This window comes from Suricata suricatta, chromosome 12 (assembly GCF_006229205.1).
Source record: "Suricata suricatta isolate VVHF042 chromosome 12, meerkat_22Aug2017_6uvM2_HiC, whole genome shotgun sequence".
Taxonomy (NCBI): domain Eukaryota; kingdom Metazoa; phylum Chordata; class Mammalia; order Carnivora; family Herpestidae; genus Suricata; species Suricata suricatta.
Window position 1 is genome coordinate 28,902,267 of NC_043711.1, and position 18,836 is coordinate 28,921,102.

General features: G+C 42.8%; 1 protein-coding gene across 3 annotated transcripts in view; it reads left to right on the forward strand.

Annotated features, from left to right (window-relative positions):
- The window catches only part of PTPRG (protein tyrosine phosphatase receptor type G), a 712,019-nt gene that overhangs the window by 527,540 nt on the left and 165,643 nt on the right, over window positions 1–18,836 (forward strand). For all 3 annotated transcript variants that reach the window (XM_029916842.1, XM_029916841.1, XM_029916840.1), the window contains exon 6: window positions 18,103–18,169. In XM_029916842.1, the coding sequence (XP_029772702.1) occupies window positions 18,103–18,169 (67 nt within the window). The remainder of the gene's footprint in view (window positions 1–18,102; window positions 18,170–18,836) is intronic.

Sequence of the window (18,836 nt, forward strand, 5' to 3'; positions counted from 1 at the left end):
CTAGGTGTGCGGAGGTGCTGCTGGTGAAGTGGCACAGGCGATGACCGATCCCAGGGTAACCAGAAACACTGCCATGTCCCTTATGTGTGTGTGTGTGTGTGTGTGTGTGTGTGTGTGTGTGCGTGGTCATGTCCACAGGGAGGGGTCCCTGCGGAATGGAAACAAATCCCAGCAACTCACGCAGAGGCTGCTCTCCTCCATCTTGGCATCACCGCTTTTTCATGCCTGTGCCGTGATCGTTCTTTCGGCTGTGACTTTGGGGGGTGTTTCCCCAGGTCTTACCTGCCTTTCAGCACAGAGCAGGTCACTTGAAATCCTATCCCAGTATAGGGAATCACACACATCATAATTTGCAAGATAAAAACAGTGATTCCTATCTGAGAGTGGAGCCTCTTTAGGAAAACAGCTGCTTATCCTGAGCAAAACATTTCTTTGTTTTCCTAGCCCAGGTCGGGGTGAGGGGCAGCATTTAAAATCTGTTGAGATCCTCATTATTAATGACATTTTCTGTCCCTGTCTGGGTTCCCATGGGAGGACAAGGGGGTTCAAGAGACCTGGTATGGGAATGTGGCCTCTTACTAACCAGTCAGACATCATGCTGTGGTTTTACAACCTCTTTAAAAAAGTTTTTTAAGTGTTTTATTTATTTTTAAGAGAGAAAGAGAGAAAGAGAAAGGGACACCATGAGCAGGGGAGAGTCAGAGAGAGAAGGAGACACAGAATCTGAAGACAGGCTCCAGGCTCTGGGCTAGCTGTCAGCATGGAGCCCGATGCGGGGCTCGAACCCATGAACCGTGAGATCATGACCTGCGCCAAAGCTGGACGCTTAACCAACTGAGCCACCCAGGTGCCCCAGGTTTTACAACCTCTTGACAGTGTGTCAGAAAGACAGCAACCCTTCTGAAACCAAGGCAAAACTGTCGCCTTCCTTTACCCTGGGTTGTCTTTGCCAAAACACTTGCTTTAATGTAGACATTTATGAATTACTTCATGTATTGTATGACTACATACAGATCTTCCAAAATTGATGCTTACAGACAGATCAACATTTGAATGCAGCATTTTCTTAAAATGCAAATAACCTTTTTTCTGGTCCTAACAATAATCATGTACACGTTTCACACCCCATGAAGGCAGAGCCCACGCAAGAGAAAGGAAAAGTGGGATGCCATTGATCCCATGCTCCAAAGAAAACTGCTGACACTTGTTCTATGTGCAGTCAGGAGGTTTTAAAGCATTTATAAATATGTGTTGCCAAAACAGGATCAAACTCTACTCTAAAGTGGTTTTGACCCTTGTAATTTGTCATAGACGTTTCTTGTTATAGGTAGATACAGGTTTTCCTTCTGTTTTAACCACCTTATATTGTTAGACTGAATGGTAATACCATAATTCAACCATTAGCCAGTAATAGATTTTGTTATTGTTTCCAATTTTCCCTATAATGAGCAACAACAGATTGTTATAGTCACATGTGTGACTCGTCAACTTATCCAAGTTTTTTTCTTCTTTACATAAACTCTTAGAAGTAGATTTCCTGGGTTAGTGAGTATGCTCACTGTTCATTTTGAAAGCCTGTCACAGATGATACTACTTGAATGAAGTGTGGCCGAACCCTTCTGACAACTTTCTTATCAACATGGGGCATTTTTGATCTGGAAGTCATGATATTAACGTACAAGGTTCTTGCGCTATTATTGAGTCTCATTCTTCCTCTTTTCTATCTGTAGCAACCTAATTGTTTCACCCCTTTCAGCTGTTTAAAGTACATAAGAAAGTCAAGAGGGAACAACGACAAAAAATAATCTTTACTAAAAGTTAAGGGCACCTAGTAGGTGGCTCAGTCGGTTGAGCGTCCAACTTCAGTTTGGGTCATGATCTCACAGTTTGTGGGTTCGGGCCCTGTGCTGACCCCTAGCTCAGAGCCTGGAGCCTATCTTCAGATTCTGTGTCTTCCTCTCTCTCTGACCCTCCCTTGCTCACGCTGTCTCTCTCTGTCTCTCAAAAGTAAATAAAAATATTTTTTAAATGTTTTAAAAATAAACATACTAAGTTCAACTTAAAAGTAACCAATTTTTAAATCCAAAGCACATATGGCAATGTATACTCCTGGGCTTGTATTCGCAGATATGACCCTGTTTAATGGGACCCAACTAAATGCTCTAGTTGTGCAGAGGCACAGTTCAAGCATATAGATTTTTAAGCCATCAGGAAAATAAAGATTTCTAGACCGTGGTCACGTTTGCCTCTTCTCTTATCATCCTGCCTCCTACTTATTCTGTACCCCAGTGTCCTTTCAACCAGACAGCATTTTAATCTCCCTTAGATTTCATGGGAAGTAGTATATGGAGTATCTAAAATTCATAGATCAACCTCCTGGAGGTTTATCTCCCCAACACTAATGCAAATGACTAAAAATCACAAATGAAAAATTTTCCTTTCCCTCAGGAGATTAAAACGAATGTTTATCTCTGACACAGACTCCCAACTAAAATTGCGTTCTTTAGTTTTTAGTTGTATCAACAGATTTTCAAGGGTTTGGGAGTCTAAGCAGGTGGGTTCCTGCTCCGTGAAAAGTGACTGATCATGGAGGAAAGACTCTGAAACTCACGTTTGCTCTTCACTGACAGCTAAGCCCAAAGAGGAGAATTAATATGTCACTTCTATATGTGCTTGAAGTATTATTAATTTCTCTTTATTATCTGATAATTTCGACTTAGATTATAGAGTATAGCACAGTGTTGATGGATCCAACACCCACTGTCAGAGTGGGAGAGAATGTAAGTGGGAGGGTTAAAAAAATAAACACGCTGTGATATTTTTAATTAGCCAAATTTGTGTATATTGTAAGCAGCTTTTCCAAGTATATTTTATATAGTATTATCATGGCACAGTGATAATCATATTTAGGCCTGCTTATTCCCTAAATGGATTATTGCATCGGTCCTCATGACAGCCGGAAGAGGTTATTGAAGCTGTCTTTATCTTGAGGTTGAGGGAACTGAATTGCACTGAGTGTAAAGGACTTGCCTAAAGTCTGCCTCGTATCCAGAACTGAAACCTGAGGATCTGCCCCACTCTCAGAGACCTTGTACTTGACCATGATGCTCTGCTGACTCCCTTGGTCGTGGGACAGATCATTAATCTGTCATAGTATTGGCCGTGCCTTTAGGTGTCATTTGAATACAGTTGAGCTTCAGTGTCATCACCGTGCTGCCTGCTTTCCCGAGATCATGAACCCCTCTCTTAACCCCTCAGGTGGTTTATTGGCTAAAAACCTTCCCATAAACGACATCAAATCAGTCATGGTTTATATGACAGAAAGAGAAATCATCTTCCTCTAAAACAGCACCTGTTGGGTAAATAAATCATGAAATATTCATATGATCATGTTCTGCACAGTAATAAAAAAGAAGAAAACTGTTTGCTACATGGAACATGGAGGAGTCTCACAGATACTATGATGAGTGAAAACAGGTGAAACAAGAAACCGCACGATTCCATTTATATGTATATGGAATATGGGAGTTTCATCTGGAGAGGGGGTCATAAAGGGAGCCTCCTGGGAGACTGGGAATGTTCTGTCTTCCCCTGTACTCGGATGACATGGGCATACACATCTGTGAAAAGTCACAAAGCTGTACACCTAAGATTTGCATACTTTACTGTTTTATGTTCTATCTCAATTTAAAATTCAGAAAAAAGTAAATCACAGTGCGCATTTCATCTGGGGCCTCAGTGTCTGTGGGAGGGCCATTTAATCTAAGGACATCTGAGTCTTAGAGTAGATGCTTAATGAAACCTCTTATTGGCACCCAGCATTCATGTGGTTGAGTTACCTGACAACCATGAAAAGTTAATGCACAGACAATTTTTAAAAATAATTTTGGTTGCACCTGGGTGCCTCCTCTGTTAAGTGTCCAATGCTTGATCTTGGTTCAGGTCATGATCTCACAGTTCATGAGTTTATGCCCCACGTTGGGCTCTGTGCTGATATTATGGAGCCTGCTTGGGATTCTCCCTCTCTCCCTCTCTCTCTTTCTCTCTCTCTCTCTCTCTCTCTCTCTCTCTCTCTCTCTCTGTCTCTCTCTCTCTCTCTCTCTCTGTCTCTCTCTCTCTCTGTCTCTCTCTCTCTCTCTCTCTCTGTCTCTCTCTGTCTCTCTCTCTCTCTCTCTCTCTCTTTGTCCCTCCTCCACTCTCATGCACGCATTCTCTCTCAAAATAAATAAATAAATTAAAAAAAACAATTTTGAAGATTCAGAGGAATCAACCCATATGTCACTGCCTCCACACGCTGAAACATACATGCACATTCCCTGGAGACTAGCAACACGTAGCAGGGGGCCATACACCCCAAGACTTTGTCTTCATTAGAAAGCTGATTACCCACTCCTTATTCAGAAGGGCCAGCTTTAATCACTTACTGTGGCTTAGATTATATTACATAATATATTATATGTATATTATATGTAATATAACATATATAAAGCATGCAGTATATTTTATAAACATCTTATCTGAAATTATAAGGAAGCTTGAGCACTAACAGGGGAGGCTCACATTAGCTGACAGGCCACGTTGTGTAGCTAATTCTCTACATTCTTCTACCAACAGAATTATTGCTTTGCACCTCATGACTGTGTTGGACTTCGCAGATTTAACATTCTAAAGCAAGTCTCACCTAGATGTTATATTTTCATGTGATGTTTATTTACAGAGAGACACAGAGCATTTCCTGGGCCGTAAAACGTGGGCAGTTTTGGTGCCATCATTGGGAACCTTCCTGCTTTGTTGCTGGACTCTTTGTAACAACCATCCATCAATCAGCCATTCCCCAAAGATTTCTTTGAAGGTTTCATGCAGGAGAGGCACTGGGCTTCCTAGCATACCTCTTCACACAAAACAAAGCTCAGAGTCTGGTTGACATAATATTAATACTGTACCTGCTGATACTCACGTCACTATTGCATAGCTCATAGGCTTTGAGAGCATTACAGGCAGGAAAATTTCATATTCTTGTGTTTTGTTTGCTTTGGTTCATCTAATAGATATATCTACAGCAAAATATATCCTACTTTGGTTGTTGGCACTTATTAGGTGCTTTGTAAATATTTGTCTATTTTATTTTATTTTTTTTTAGGTAGGCTCCATGCCCAACATGGGGCTTGAACTCACAACCCTGTGATCAACATTTGCATGCTTTACATGCTGAGCCAGCTAGATGCCCCAATATTTGTTGGTTATATAAGTTAGTCAGTCAATAAATAGGCAAGTGGTTGGTTGATTGGATAGAGTTGAGCACTGATAATTTAACAAAACTATTTACTATTCAAAAAGTATCAAATACTTCATATATCCCTGGCACTGTGCTATGTATTTTATTCAGATTATCTCAATTTAACTTTCTCAACTATCCTATGAGGGAAATATGATTGGTATCTCCATTTCATAGAGGTATCACAGCAAGGCTTAAGGAAGTGAGGTAATTTATGTGCCTAAAACAGGATTGGCAGACTTTCTCTAGAAAGGTCAGATAATAAGTATGTTTGCCTTTGCTGCTCAACTCTGTCATTACAGCAGGAAAGCAGGCACAGATGATATGTAAACCAATGGGCATAGATGTGTTCCAATAAAACTTTATTTACAAAAACTGTCAGTGGGTGCAATTTTCCCAGTGACCATAGTTTGCACATCCCTGTCACACCTCATCAGTGATGGAACTGTGATTTGAACAGCGTTTCATCATGGTTGTGGTCTGATTTTTGTTTTACTCTTAAAGCTGATTAAAGGCGATGCCGGTGCTTGGAGGTTACAGTAGAGAAAGTGCGGACTTCAGTCAGGCAAACCGGTGGAGGTTACTGAGGCCTACAGTGATGATGGTCTAGACAGCACAATGGAGGAGCTGGAGAGAGGTGATGTATGGATTCGGATTTGAGGTATATTTAGGAGGTAGAATCTTCTGGACTTTCTCATACATCATGTGTGGGTGTGGAAAGAAAGCAACTCCTGGGTTTGGGGTCTGGTCTGCCGAGTGGAATGATGTTACCGTGCCACTGCAATCAAAGATTGGGGGGGCAGGTGGGGGAGTGCATGCTTGACTGGATTCACCTTGGAACCCTGCTACCATTGGTCTGTCTGTAACTAGAGGTAGTAGTATTTGTATCTTTCTGTGTGTTTGTTGGGTACCAACAGGGCATGCCTGCCCCTTTGGAGAGAGAGTGGCTATGGCTCGTTTTAAAGAATCCTGGGTGGGTTAAGCCCTGGGCTGAACATTCATTTAATCTTCTTAAGAACCCTGTGTCATTCAGGGACAGTGATCTTTTGTTTACGGATGAGGAACTGAGGCATATGAAATTGTAATTCACTTTCACACAGTCAAGTGGCTTAGCTGTCAAGGAGAAGAGCAGGGTTTTGAACTGGGGTCCACCAACCTGGTCTCAAAAACTCTGCTTCACCCCTATGGCAGTCGTAACACACTCAGGCTTCTCATGAGCTCATCACAGGAGATGCGTGCTCATTTTCTGAGAAGTACCTTATTCTCAGGTTATTATCTATGGCAGTTTCCACAAGATAAACCTCTTCCTGGTTAAATATTACCCATACCTCCCCTACTGGGGCTGTGTTTTTCCAGAGAGCTGCTGGAGGAATTGGAAGACCCTACGCACTGTAGCTTAAATAAGTAGACTACATGCTCTATGAAGAAATCATATTATTTTCTCAAAGGAGAGAAAGTTGGCCCAGTGAGACCATGATTACTAGGAACAAACTTTCTCGTTTTCCATTTTGTTCTGCTACAAATAACACGTTCTATCAATCAAGGCCTGCTGGGAAAGATTTTGTCTTTTCTCGTTGCAATTTAATTTTATCCTCTGTTGAACTCAGGTGCATTTTCAATACGAAGCTGAGCTGTTCGGTTACCATTAATCTGTGTCCTCCTTGAGATGGGGCTGGCCCTTGTGTAGACTACCAGGTACTTAAAAGGAACTTGCCTACTTTGTAGACTTGAAGACATTTGTACGCTTAAATAATTTTTTGGCAGCCCCCCCAACACATTACTTAACTAAAGCTCTTAAATCAGATGCTCCAACTTTAATGATTCTACACTGAAAGTAATTTTCACTGGTTTGTTGGATGAAGTGGGATGTTTAGATGAGCTAAGGGGTTGATCTCAGAGGACAGTGACCGGGACATAAAGTCCCCCTTACAGTATCGAGCACCAAAGCCTTCATGTAAGCGTGTGGTCTAGAATAGGCAAGACCCGTGACGTATTGTTTGGGAAAAGTGAAGTGATAATTATTTTTCAGGGTCACACTATGGAAGCAATCATCCGGTGCTCTGCAGGAGGCGTGGAGTGGAAATACCCCTTCTGAAAGGAAAACTAAGAGTGTGGAATGTGTAATTAGTGTGCACGTAGCTTGGTTGCTGTGAATCAGAAACTGCAGCTGCTCACACCAGTGTGTTTTGCGATGCCCCTTACCCAGGGACCTCTTTCTTTGAGAAAGACTTGGATTTGGTGCTGCAGTTTATTGGTGTCCTGTGTCTGTTCAACATAAAAGCCGCTGAAAATGCTGTATCTCAGAATTCATGATCGATATCTGTTTACTCCATTTGGGTTTACTCGCTGTTTTTGTCAAATTTTCCTGGTTGGAAATTGGATTTTATTTAATTTCATTATAATTTTATTTATTAAAAAGTTTGTAATGTTTATTTTTGAGGGGGGAGGGGCAGAGAGAGAGGAAGACACAGAATCTGAAACAGGCTTCAGATTCTGAGCTGTCAGTAGAGAGCCTGATGTGGGGCTCGAACTCACGAACCTTGAGATGATGACTGGAATCAAAGTCAGATGCTTAACTGACTGAGCCACCCAAATGTCCCAATTTTATTATAGTTTTAGAAAGAGGGAGTGAGCATGAGATGAGGGGAGGGGCAAAGGGAGAGAGAGAATCTCTCTCACAGGCTTCACACTGAGCACGGAGCCTAATGTCAGACTTGATCCCATGATCCTGGGATCGTGACCTGAGCTGAAATCAAGAGTCAGCTGAGCCACCCAGGCTGAGCCACCCAGGCGCCCCACTGGAACTTGGATTTTAAATTTATTGCTTCCCCTCAAACTCTAGAAGATATGATGTAACATAGCCGTTTAGGTCTTTGAGAGGCAAGAGCCTGTTTAGAGGGGTGGGAACTGCCTTGAATAGCTAATGCACCAGTATAAAGAAAATGGTGGTGTGTGGATTCTTTAAGGAGCCCAGGGCCCTCGTTTCCCTGTGGGAACAAGCAGTAGACTGTTGAGTCTGTGATTTATTCAGTACCCTACCCCGGCACCCAGTTCTCGGCATGTGGTTTATCTATTGCCATGTAACACCATGTAACAGATTACCACAAGCTTAACAGCTAAAACCACACACATTTACCATCTCACAGTTTCTGTGGGGCACCTGCTTCATGGTTTCTCACTTGGCTGCAATCGAAATGTCAGCCAGAGTTGAGGTCTTATCTGAATGTTGAGCTGGGGAAGGATCCATTTTCATACTCTCTCTGATTGTTGGCAGAATTCAGGTTCTCAAGGGCTGTTTGACTGAGGGCCTCAGTTTCCCTCTGGCTGTTGGCCAGAGACCACCTTCAGTTCCTCGCTGTCTGGGCTTCTCTAGCATGGCCATTTACGTTACCAAAGTGTGCAAGCCAAGTACACAATAGTGAGAGTTTGCTAGCAAGATGGGCGTTAGAATCTCTTGTAACCTGCTCGTCAAAGGGGTGTCTCTGGCTTTGCTACATTCTGTTAGAAGCAAACTGCTAGATCCAGATCCTCCTCAAAGGGAGGGGATTATACAGGGGTCTAAAGACCTGAAATTGGGGATCGTTGAGGGCCATGCTAGTGTGAGCGCACCATAGCATGCAGTTGGCGCTCAGGCATATTTGTTGAATGAATGAGCATTAAGACCTGGGTTTTTGCCATTTAGACCAGGGACACCATTCCTTTTCCCCCCCCCTATAACCTCTTTATACAACTATAAGAGAAAGTACATTTTAATATTTTCTATATGATAGCTACATGGTATTTGCAGTCTTTCCCCATCTCTCATTATGCCATCTGGATGCTTCAGTTCTGTCCAAAGCGATGACCTTACCTACTTCCACGAGGAATGTTTTCAAGAGAAGGATCAGTCGGGTAACCCCTTTGGTCTGATATGCCTCATCTTTTATATATTTCTTGCTGCACACATGGTGGGGATTTAAAGCAGTCCCCACACAGTGCTTTCTGGATTCCAAGCCTTTTGTAACTGGAGTGCCCTGAGCAGATTTTTGCTTCGAGGGAATGAGAAAGCAAGGGTGAGGGTTCACATCTAATGTGTTTTGGTTGAAGCCACTTGGTCCCTGTGGAAGCAGTCAGCTCTGCTTTCTCCCCCAAGACTTTGATATCGCCGGGGCTTTTCAGTGCATGGCAGGATTATTAACAAGAGAAAAGCAAAGTTGTGCAGCCCTGCCACACGGAATCGAGAGAAACTTGCAGGCAAGTCACTGAGCCTGAAAGAAGCTTCTCTTGCCCCAGGCTTCCCTGGATTGCCTGCCTTTTTTTTTTTTTTTTTTTTTTAATTCAAAAATCATCCCAGTATCTGTGTGGAATGGTTGGCACTATCGCGTAAGACGCTCAGTCATACTTTGCTAGATTGGAATTTCTTTTTTGCCTCTTTCCAGTTCAAGAGCAGCCTTTACTTTGAGACGTCTGGCCGGGGTGGGACAGGCAAGTTCTGGGTCTCTGTCTGGAACTGCTGCAAAGGCTTTCCCCGCTCCCTTCCTAGCTCTGAAACACAATGCATTAAAAAGACAAAGAAGGACAAAAATCACACTGTGGAAGTTCCATTTATCAGGTGCCCCAGCCTGCCCACTTTCTCTCTCTCTCTCTCCTGCCTTGGCTTTGAAATTGAGTTTTTGAGAGAGTCCAAAGCCAGAGGAAATGGCATTGTGTACTCAGTCCGGGACGGTTTGATCCTCGTGAAAAGGAGAAATCGCCTGCATTGACACTAGGCGAGGCTGCTACTGGGCCTCGCCGTCACCCTGCTGGGTTGGTTTTTCCAGTAATAGACTCCTCCAAGCCAAGTCTGACAATTAAGTGGTAAATACTCTGGTGAGCAGCAGTAGTGGGAGCAAAGGGATAGAGAAGGTCAGTTGAAATAGACCAAGAGCATTAAATCCCTTTCCTCTGTGGCCTTCTCTTGCCACGAATGAATCTCAATTCTCTGGAGATGAATAACTTGTGAATTGACCGGTTTCCACTAATATTATGAATTAACAGTAAGAAAGCTGTGTCAGTGTTCAAACTCCATTTGAAACGGGGAGGGTGAATCCTATTAGCATTTATAATTGTGTTGCCTTTTCATATTAATCCCTTCCCATGGCTGAGGAATTAGGAGATTTCTCCTCTGCTGATGGAAACCAGTCCCAGGAGGGTGTCCTGTCAAGTGCCAGAAAATAGATGATGATTCGGGGCCATACCCTTACCCCCAACAGGAGCTCTTGCCTCCCTTGTGAGATGGGTCCATGATGTTCTGCATATCTATGAGATAGGCTTAAAGTATGATTCCAGAAATTTATTATTCAAAGTTAAGCCAAGCCTCCTGGCCAGAAGTCCACACTTGGTGACTTCCCTTTAGCTGACTGGGAGGCTGAAATCCTTCCTTTCATGGAAAGCACTGCAGCTCCACAAAACTCCTTTCTCCTCTGTCATGCCTCGCTCTGGATTGTGTCTCTTGTTTTTTCTCTGACTTTATTCCATGGCAGTTTGGGATGCTAAATGCACCAAGACCTCTGATTCTGCCTTTCGTAATCCCAGTGTGGCAGTGACAGTCACGAGAGAATAGAACACATCGCTGGGATGTCAAAATGGGGGGAAAAGAAAAGAAATTTCCCCAACAAAAGGGAGAGGCTATGAACTGTACAAGAAGAAAAGCCATATTTGTGAGTATTTACAAGGATCGTCAGGAGAAGAACAGTGTTTTCAATGTGGATCCGTGGTGTTAGGGGTTTGATGCTATGCTTCTGTCCTTAAACATAGACACATTTCCTAAATTATTGACCAGTGTTTCATTTATTAAAGAAATCTGGTCGGTATTCTGTCTCTGGGTCAGGCCTAATGAAATGCAGTTGTACAAAAGTAGCCAAGTAATGGATGCCTTCACCCAGGACATTCTTTTTTTATTTATGATTATTATTTTTTGAGAGACGTGAGAGTGTGAGCAGGGGAGGATCAGAGAGAGAGGGAGACACAGAATCTGAAGCCGGCTCCATGCTCTGAGCTAGCCATCAGCCCAGAGCCTGACATGGGGCTCGAACCCACTAACCGTGAGATCATGACCTGAGCCAAAGCCGGATGCTTAACCAACTGAGCCACCCAGGTGCCCCTCACCCAGGACGTTCTTGACAGCAACTTGAATTCGAATGTGGTGAGTGGTAACCAAGGTGTTGGAGACAGAAAGAAGCCACATCGTCCTTGCTTCATGGCTCCTCAGGTAACAGCCGTTGGAGGAAGAGGAGAATCAGATCTGAAATCCAATCTCATGCGAAGTGCTTGCCCTTCTCCCAATCAGACACTTTAGCTTCTGGGTACACAGTTACCCACTAACTCTTGGAGCGGATGTCTCGTCACCTTTCCAGTTCAGGAAGGCCATGTGGAGTCCCTGGTCCTGCTGCTAGTCACTTTCCTTCATAGGCATGGTTTAATGGAGTAGCCATTCCCTCTCAGCAGGCATAAATCCTTTTTCCCACAAGAGGATATTGGCTGGATGTGACATTTATAGGTCTAAAGGAGCAGCTGGTGATGTCGGATTCAAGGCAAGTAGGTTGTCTTGGCCATCCTAGTTAGCAGATGGCCAGGACTTGATAGATTGAAGATTATTAGGATCCAAGTCAAGGGCCAAATGGCACAAGGGACTGGAAGATGGCAGCAGATAGCTGAATACAGGCCCATGCAGTCTGCTCAGGGCTGTCTTCTTGCATTTCATTTTGCTTCAAGCAGGAAAGACCTCAGGTCTTCCTAAGGCCCTGGCTTGCAGACACATCTCTAGAGATTATTGATACCATAGTTATGAATCTGATAGTTGGCTCCATCCTTATCATGGTCTATTATTTGGAAGGAGAATTTTGTGAAGATTAGATTTCATCAGCATTTATATGAATTTGGCCTTTTGCCCAAACCTACGTGTCATGATTTCGTACGTGGCTAATGTCTGTGTCATTTGTTATAGCTGAAGACATCTTCAAGGCTTTCACTGGGACCCTCTGTCCTGTTGGTGTGCCATCCTTTTAAAGATGACTCATGCCACGAAAGCTGCTCTGAGATGGAAGGGCCAGGAAGCTGAGCTTTGCAATGAGAGCACAAGCTGTGGGGGAGGGGATGTCCATTTCTTCGAGGCCATTTTAAGCTCATTTGTGCAATTGCCACTTTCTCTGTATTACTGCATAACTCCTTTGATCTCAGAGGAAAAGGTGGCAAATTTCAAGAGCCCAGAAAACTCCTCGTGTGGCTTCCACAGGAGCAGCGCAGTACAAAATTGAGTGGATGTCAAATAAAACATAAATTTGGATCTTTTGAAATCTGAGCTCAAGTAGGTATTACTTTTAGAGCCAAGCACATTGAGAAGTTCAGGGATGAAATTGCTATTGTTCGGCATTCATTTAAATTTGAGTGTTTGGGTCAAGTTATTGCCCAGTCACATCCATCCTTCTTGAATGTTACATTTGTATGCAGCATTATACTCTAGGCCTTACACATTTAACCCTTAGGACAGCGTTATGAAATTGTATCCCCATTTTACAGGTGAGGACATTGAGGCTCTAAGGTTTCATCCTTGACTTAGAATTTCATTTTTTTTCCTCACCCTTTGGCCTCCTCTACTCTGGACAGAGCCCAGAATGTAAATATGGGTTGCTCAAACAGCCTTCTTCACTGTGGGCATATTTCAGAGCTATCCAAATTGCTTCGCTTATGTTCATGATTTTTTTTAAGTGGCAAATGGATTGAAACAGTAAATGGAAGGGTTTCTTTCAGTGAAGGCTATGCCTTTACTGGAACAAACCCACTTATTATCATGCTATTTGGACTCTACCCTGAGTGTTAAAACCAGGATATAGCCTGGAGGGTGAGCTCAGTATTCTTAATAAGTTACTTGGAACACCCAGTGATCTCCATTTTTCTCTCCCTTTCTCCTGATCCATTTTCTCAACCCCAGCCATGGAAACTAGCCACGGGGGCTGTGGAGGTGAATGGGTAGTGTAGGTTTTTTCATTTATGGGCTTACTCAGAATCGAGGGCCAGGCCCTTGAGCTTGAAGGAGATCTGACCTGAGTCGTCAGACACCGAGATACTGTAGTCAGAAGTGGTCAGAAAGTAAACCTGGATTAGGCTGTCTGGTGATTTTCCTCTTGCATGAGTTATAAATGTTATTAGCAGGTGGAAGAAATAGGAGGTTAGGAACATTTTCTTTGAAACTTTCTTTTCATCAAATAAGACTGAATGCATTAAAGGGTCCCCCAACTATAAAATATCCTCTTCGCATTTGGGATTGAAAACCAAAGCATCTGTGAAATGTGGCCCTGGTAGGGGAGGGGTAACACAGTTTTGGAGAAGCACATGAGTTGGTTGGGTTGACAGCAAATGCTGTGTCTTCGTATGTAGAATCTCTCTGTGAAACCTTTATGACAAATCAGAAGCAAAGCATATTGGTCAAGAAAATTATTGGTGAGGCACCTGGGTGGCTCAGCTGGTTGAGTATCCGGCTCTTGATTTTGGCTCAGGTCATGATCTCACGGTTCATGGGATCAAGCTTCAGATCTGGCTCTGCACTAACAACATGGAGCCTGCTTGGGATTCTCTCCCTCTCTCTCTCTTTCTCTCTCTTTCTGCCCCTCCCCCCACCCTCTCAAAATAAATAAATAAACATTAAAAAAAGAAAACTATTGGTATCCTAGTCCGTCCCCAATCCTCCACCTCTTCACACATTCAGAAACTCTTAACAGTTATTTTATGCTGTAACAGATGATCCCAACTAATGAAAACAACAATTATTTTGTTGCTTTATGATCCTGTAGGTTAGCTGGTCACTTTGTCTGGTAAGGGCCAGCTCAGCAGGCTGTGAAGGCTTCGAGTAGTCCATGTGAGGCCCGTTAGTCTGGGACAGACTCACTGCCCTGTCTGACAGTCTAGAACTACCATCGTGGGGACTGCCTGTCCACTCCATGTCATCTCATCCTCCGAGAGTCTAGCCTGGGATTCTTCCCCTAGTGGTGTCAGAGTTTCAGAGTGAAGAGAGGTTAAAACTCTGCAGGCAAGCCCTCTGTAAACTGCTCCCTGTATCCGGTTTGCTAATGTCCCATTGGCCAAAGCATGTCATGTGGTCAAGCCCAGTTTCTTTCTTTCTTTTTTTTTTTTTTTTAATTTTTTATTTTATTTTTTGAGAGTGACAGAGACAGAGTGCGAGCTGGGGAGGGACGGAGAGAGGGAGACACATAATCCAAAACAGGTTCTAGGCTTCAAGCTTTTAACCCAGAGCTCAATGCGGGCCTCAAACCCACGAGCTGTGAGATCATGTCCCCAGCTGAAGTCAGCCACTTAGCCGACTGAGACACCCAGGCGCCCCCAAGCCCAGTTTCAAAGAGTGGACACGTTGGTATACCTCTTAATGGAAGGAGTGACCAAGTCATATTGCAAAGGTGTAGGTGAGAGGGATGACACGAGTTTGTGGCCCTTTTTACCATTTCCCACAGATATTAGGGTAACTACAGGCGGTTGAAGTAGCATAAACTTCTCTACGAGATGAATCTGGAGAAGGAGAGGGAAGACCATGTTTTTTCCATAATGTCTATTTGATAGGAGATTGTTCTCTCCACTTTTATTTATTCTTTTACTTTTTTTTAAGTAGTTTATTGTCAAATTAGTTTCCATACAACACCCAGTGCTCTTCCCCACAAGTGCCCTCCTCCTATCACCACCACCTCTTTTCCCCCCTGCCCTTTCAACCCTCAGTTCATTTTCAGTATTCAATAGTCTCTCAAATTTTTCGTCCCTCTCTCTCCCCAACTCTCTTTCTCTCTTCCCCTCCCCCTGGTCCTCCATTAGGTTTCTCCTGTTCTCCTGTTAGATCTATGAGTGCAAACATATGGTATCTGTCCTTCTCTGCCTGACTTACTTCGCTTAGCCTGACACCTTCAACGTCCATCCACTTTCCTACAAATGGCCACATTTCGTTCTTTCTCATTACCATGTAATACTCCATTGTGTATATATACCACATCTTCTTGATCCACTCATCAGGTGATGGAGATTTAGGCTCTTTCCATGATTTGGCTATTGTTGACAGTGCTGCTATGAACATTGGGGTACATGTGCTCCTATGCCTCAGCACTTCTGTATCCCTTGAGTAAATCCCTAGCAGTGCTATTGCTAGGTCATAAGGGAATTCTATGGACAATTTTTTGAGGAATCTCCACACTGTTTTCCAGAGCGGCTGTACCAGTTTACATTCCCACCAACCATGTAGGAGGGTGCCCATCTCTCCACACCCTCACCAGCATCTATAGACTCTTGATTTGTTCATTTTAGCCACTCTGACTGGTGTGAGGTGGTATCTCAGTGTGGTTTTGATTTGTATTTCTCTGATGATGAGTGATGCTGAGCATTGTTTCATGTGCCTGTAGGCCATCTGGATGTCCTCTTTGGAGAAGTGTCTGTTCATGTCTTCTGCCCATTTATTCACTGGGTTATTTGTTTTTTGGGTGTGGTGTTTGGTGAGTTCCTTGTAGATTTTGGATACTAGCCTTTTATCTGATATGTCATTTGCCACTACCTTTTCCCATTCTGTCAGTTGCCTATTAGTTTTTTTTATTGTTTCCTTTGCAGTACAGAAGCTTTTTATTCTTTCACTTTTAACATTTGGCCACCTTTACCAGTAGACTCTCTTATCTTGCATTCTTGAGTTGCAATTCCATTTTTGAGCATATTTTTTAAATGTTGATAAGTATTTGCTATGATGTAAATATGAGGTCTTATTTTGGTGTAGTTTTTGTGGATGTTTACCTTTTAAAGATGTTTTGTGTTCAATCAGTCTGTCCACCCCCTGGCTAGAGCTTCCTGTCAGGCAATTCAGAGGTAACCCTAAGGTAACTCCCAGAATTCCACCTTTGTGACCTGGTACACTGGGTTCCTAGTCACTGATCCTTTCTGAAGTATCTGTAATGTTTATGATGTAGTATCAAATTTCACCTCACTTTATTCATCTGTAAGTGTAACACCATACATAATGACACCCTTGTTTTAGTCATAACTCTGGGCTCCTATCATTAATATGTAATCACTGTTACCTCATAGGACATGTAAATCAAATTTCTCAACCTCAGCTTATGCCCCATTGACATCTTGGGCCAGATAATTCTTTGCTGTGGGGGGCTATTCGGAACATTAGGGGATTTTTAGAAGCAGCCCTGCCTCTAACCATGTGATGCTGGTAGGTAGCCCCTGCTTCTTCATCCCTACTTGTGAAAACAGACAACTTCTGCACACGTGGCCCACTGCCCTCAGTGTGGGGGTGGGCAGTGGGAGATAGGTAAAATTGCCTCCATTGCTCTAACCTGAAGATGCCAAAGCAGAAAGGAGAAAGAAATGGGTGAAGTGTGGGTTCTGTCCGAGAACATACCAGGAGTGGCAGTCCAACAGACGACTTGTTAACAGAGAGAAGGAATGTGGACGATTTTTCACTCACCCTAAAATGTTGACCTAAGATGGTGCCCAATTAACTAGGAAACATCATGTTGAGTCTTGCTACACATTGAAAGAATCACCAATATCTGAAGTTTGTTATGTTAAAAGTATATTAAAGATAAATACCACCCCAGGCGCGCTTGGGTAGCTCAGTTGGTTAAGGATCTGACTTCAGCTCCGGTCATGATCTCACGGATCATGGGTTCGAACCCCACATCGTGCTCTGTGCTGACAGCTTAGAGTCTGGAGCTGCTTCAAATTCTGTGTCTCCCTCTCTGCCCCTCCCCTATTCTCTCTCTCTCTCTCTCAAAAATAAATAAACATTAAAAAAATTAAAAAACATAAATACCATTTGTGAAAAGAAATTCAGGAGATATGCTGACCACGTAGATAATGGATTTTGGAAAAGTTGAACATACACAAAAGTATAGAGAAAATTGTATCATGACCCATTTGATACTCATCACTGATGGTCATAAATGATTGACTGATTGCCAGTCTTGTTGCCTCTCTGCCCTGCTAACTTCTCAAAATGGTATCCACTCTTAGATTATTTTGAAGTAAAATCAAGACACCATTTCGTTTTGTTTGTAACTATTTCAATTAATGTATAAAAGTACCTAAAAAACAAAAATTATAATACACTGGTGGAATTTTAGTCTTCTGGAAAGGTCAAGAATGAGAATTCATGCTGAGTAGTAATCAGAAAGTTAAGATAAACAGTGGGTAAGAGGCTTGACTTTGGGGGGAATTAAAAACCCCAGAAGAAAGTGAGGTTGGGAGGCACCATCTCTTCAAATTCCTCTCCTGTCCTGTCTTCTCCTCACCTACTCTGAGTGACTCTTAGAAATTCCTCTGATAGTGTGGTGGTAAATCACAGGAGACTGGATCCTCAGAAACGAGAGGAGGCTGGCAGGGCACAGATCCATTTCCCAAAAAGGAGACCAAAAAAAAAAAAAAAAACATCACAAGAAGGTACTGAAATATTCAGTCAATGATGGATCACTCTTTGATGACTTTCAATGCCTTTTTTAGCAGATCAGGGTGTACTTTTAATAAAACAAAAGCAAGAAGGAAGTCTTGCAGCAGCTTTTTAAGATTTTAGGATGACTGGTATTTCTCTCCTGTTCTAATGTAGTCTGAGAAGTTTCTTTCTTTTGATTTAGACGTCCTCGCATGATTTTATTATGTCATAAATCTTCTGTGTTTGGTGAGAGCCATAGTATACGTAAGACCTACGCAGATTGCGAGATACAATCTATTTTCGCCCTCCACTTCTCTTCAGAAGATTAAACTGAGGCTGTTGTGTCTGATGCCAGAATAGATTTAACCAATCATGTTTCCTTTACATGTAGGTCAGTCCAAGGGACAATTCTGCATTGGATCCTATTATCCATGGGCTGAAGGGCGTCGTCCATCATGGTAAGTAAGCCACGTACACTTCTTTTTGCTGGTATGTGAAGAGCTGAGGTCTCCCCCTAAAGGAATGGGGTTATCTTGCAGAGGACAGAGGGTGACACCTATTCCTCATCCACTGATGTTGAAGGGCATTAGAGCCATTATTTGATGGGTAAAGAGGATGCCCATTTATTACCTGAAAATGGATCTGGGTTAACAGTAAGCAATTTGTTTCTCCTCGGGTACCACTTTGAATGCATGTGTTATAAATCAAAACGCCCTAAGATGTCTTGCACCTGCCACCGTCTCATGTCTCTCTTAAAAACATTCTTCCTTCAAGTGTATTTGCATTAATAAATTTCTTGATTTGCCTCTCAGATTTAGGGAAAAAATTTAAGTAGCTGTGACATATCATTAAACTTTGCTGCATGTGAGCGACCATCATGAGCTACTAGCATGGAAAAAGCTAAGCCGGGTTCCGTGTAGCAGATGTCTTATCCTCAGGCATAAAACAGGGAGAGAAAGTAAGATAAATGGGTTCTGTCTTTCCCAACTGGTTTTTATTGGAGGAATTTCCCCGCAACTTTATTATCGGCAATGCATCATTAGCTATGACATCAGGATCCTCTAATTTCAAAAGTACCCTTGTCACAGGGAGGTATGGAGTCTAGAGGTAATGTCATGATTTGCA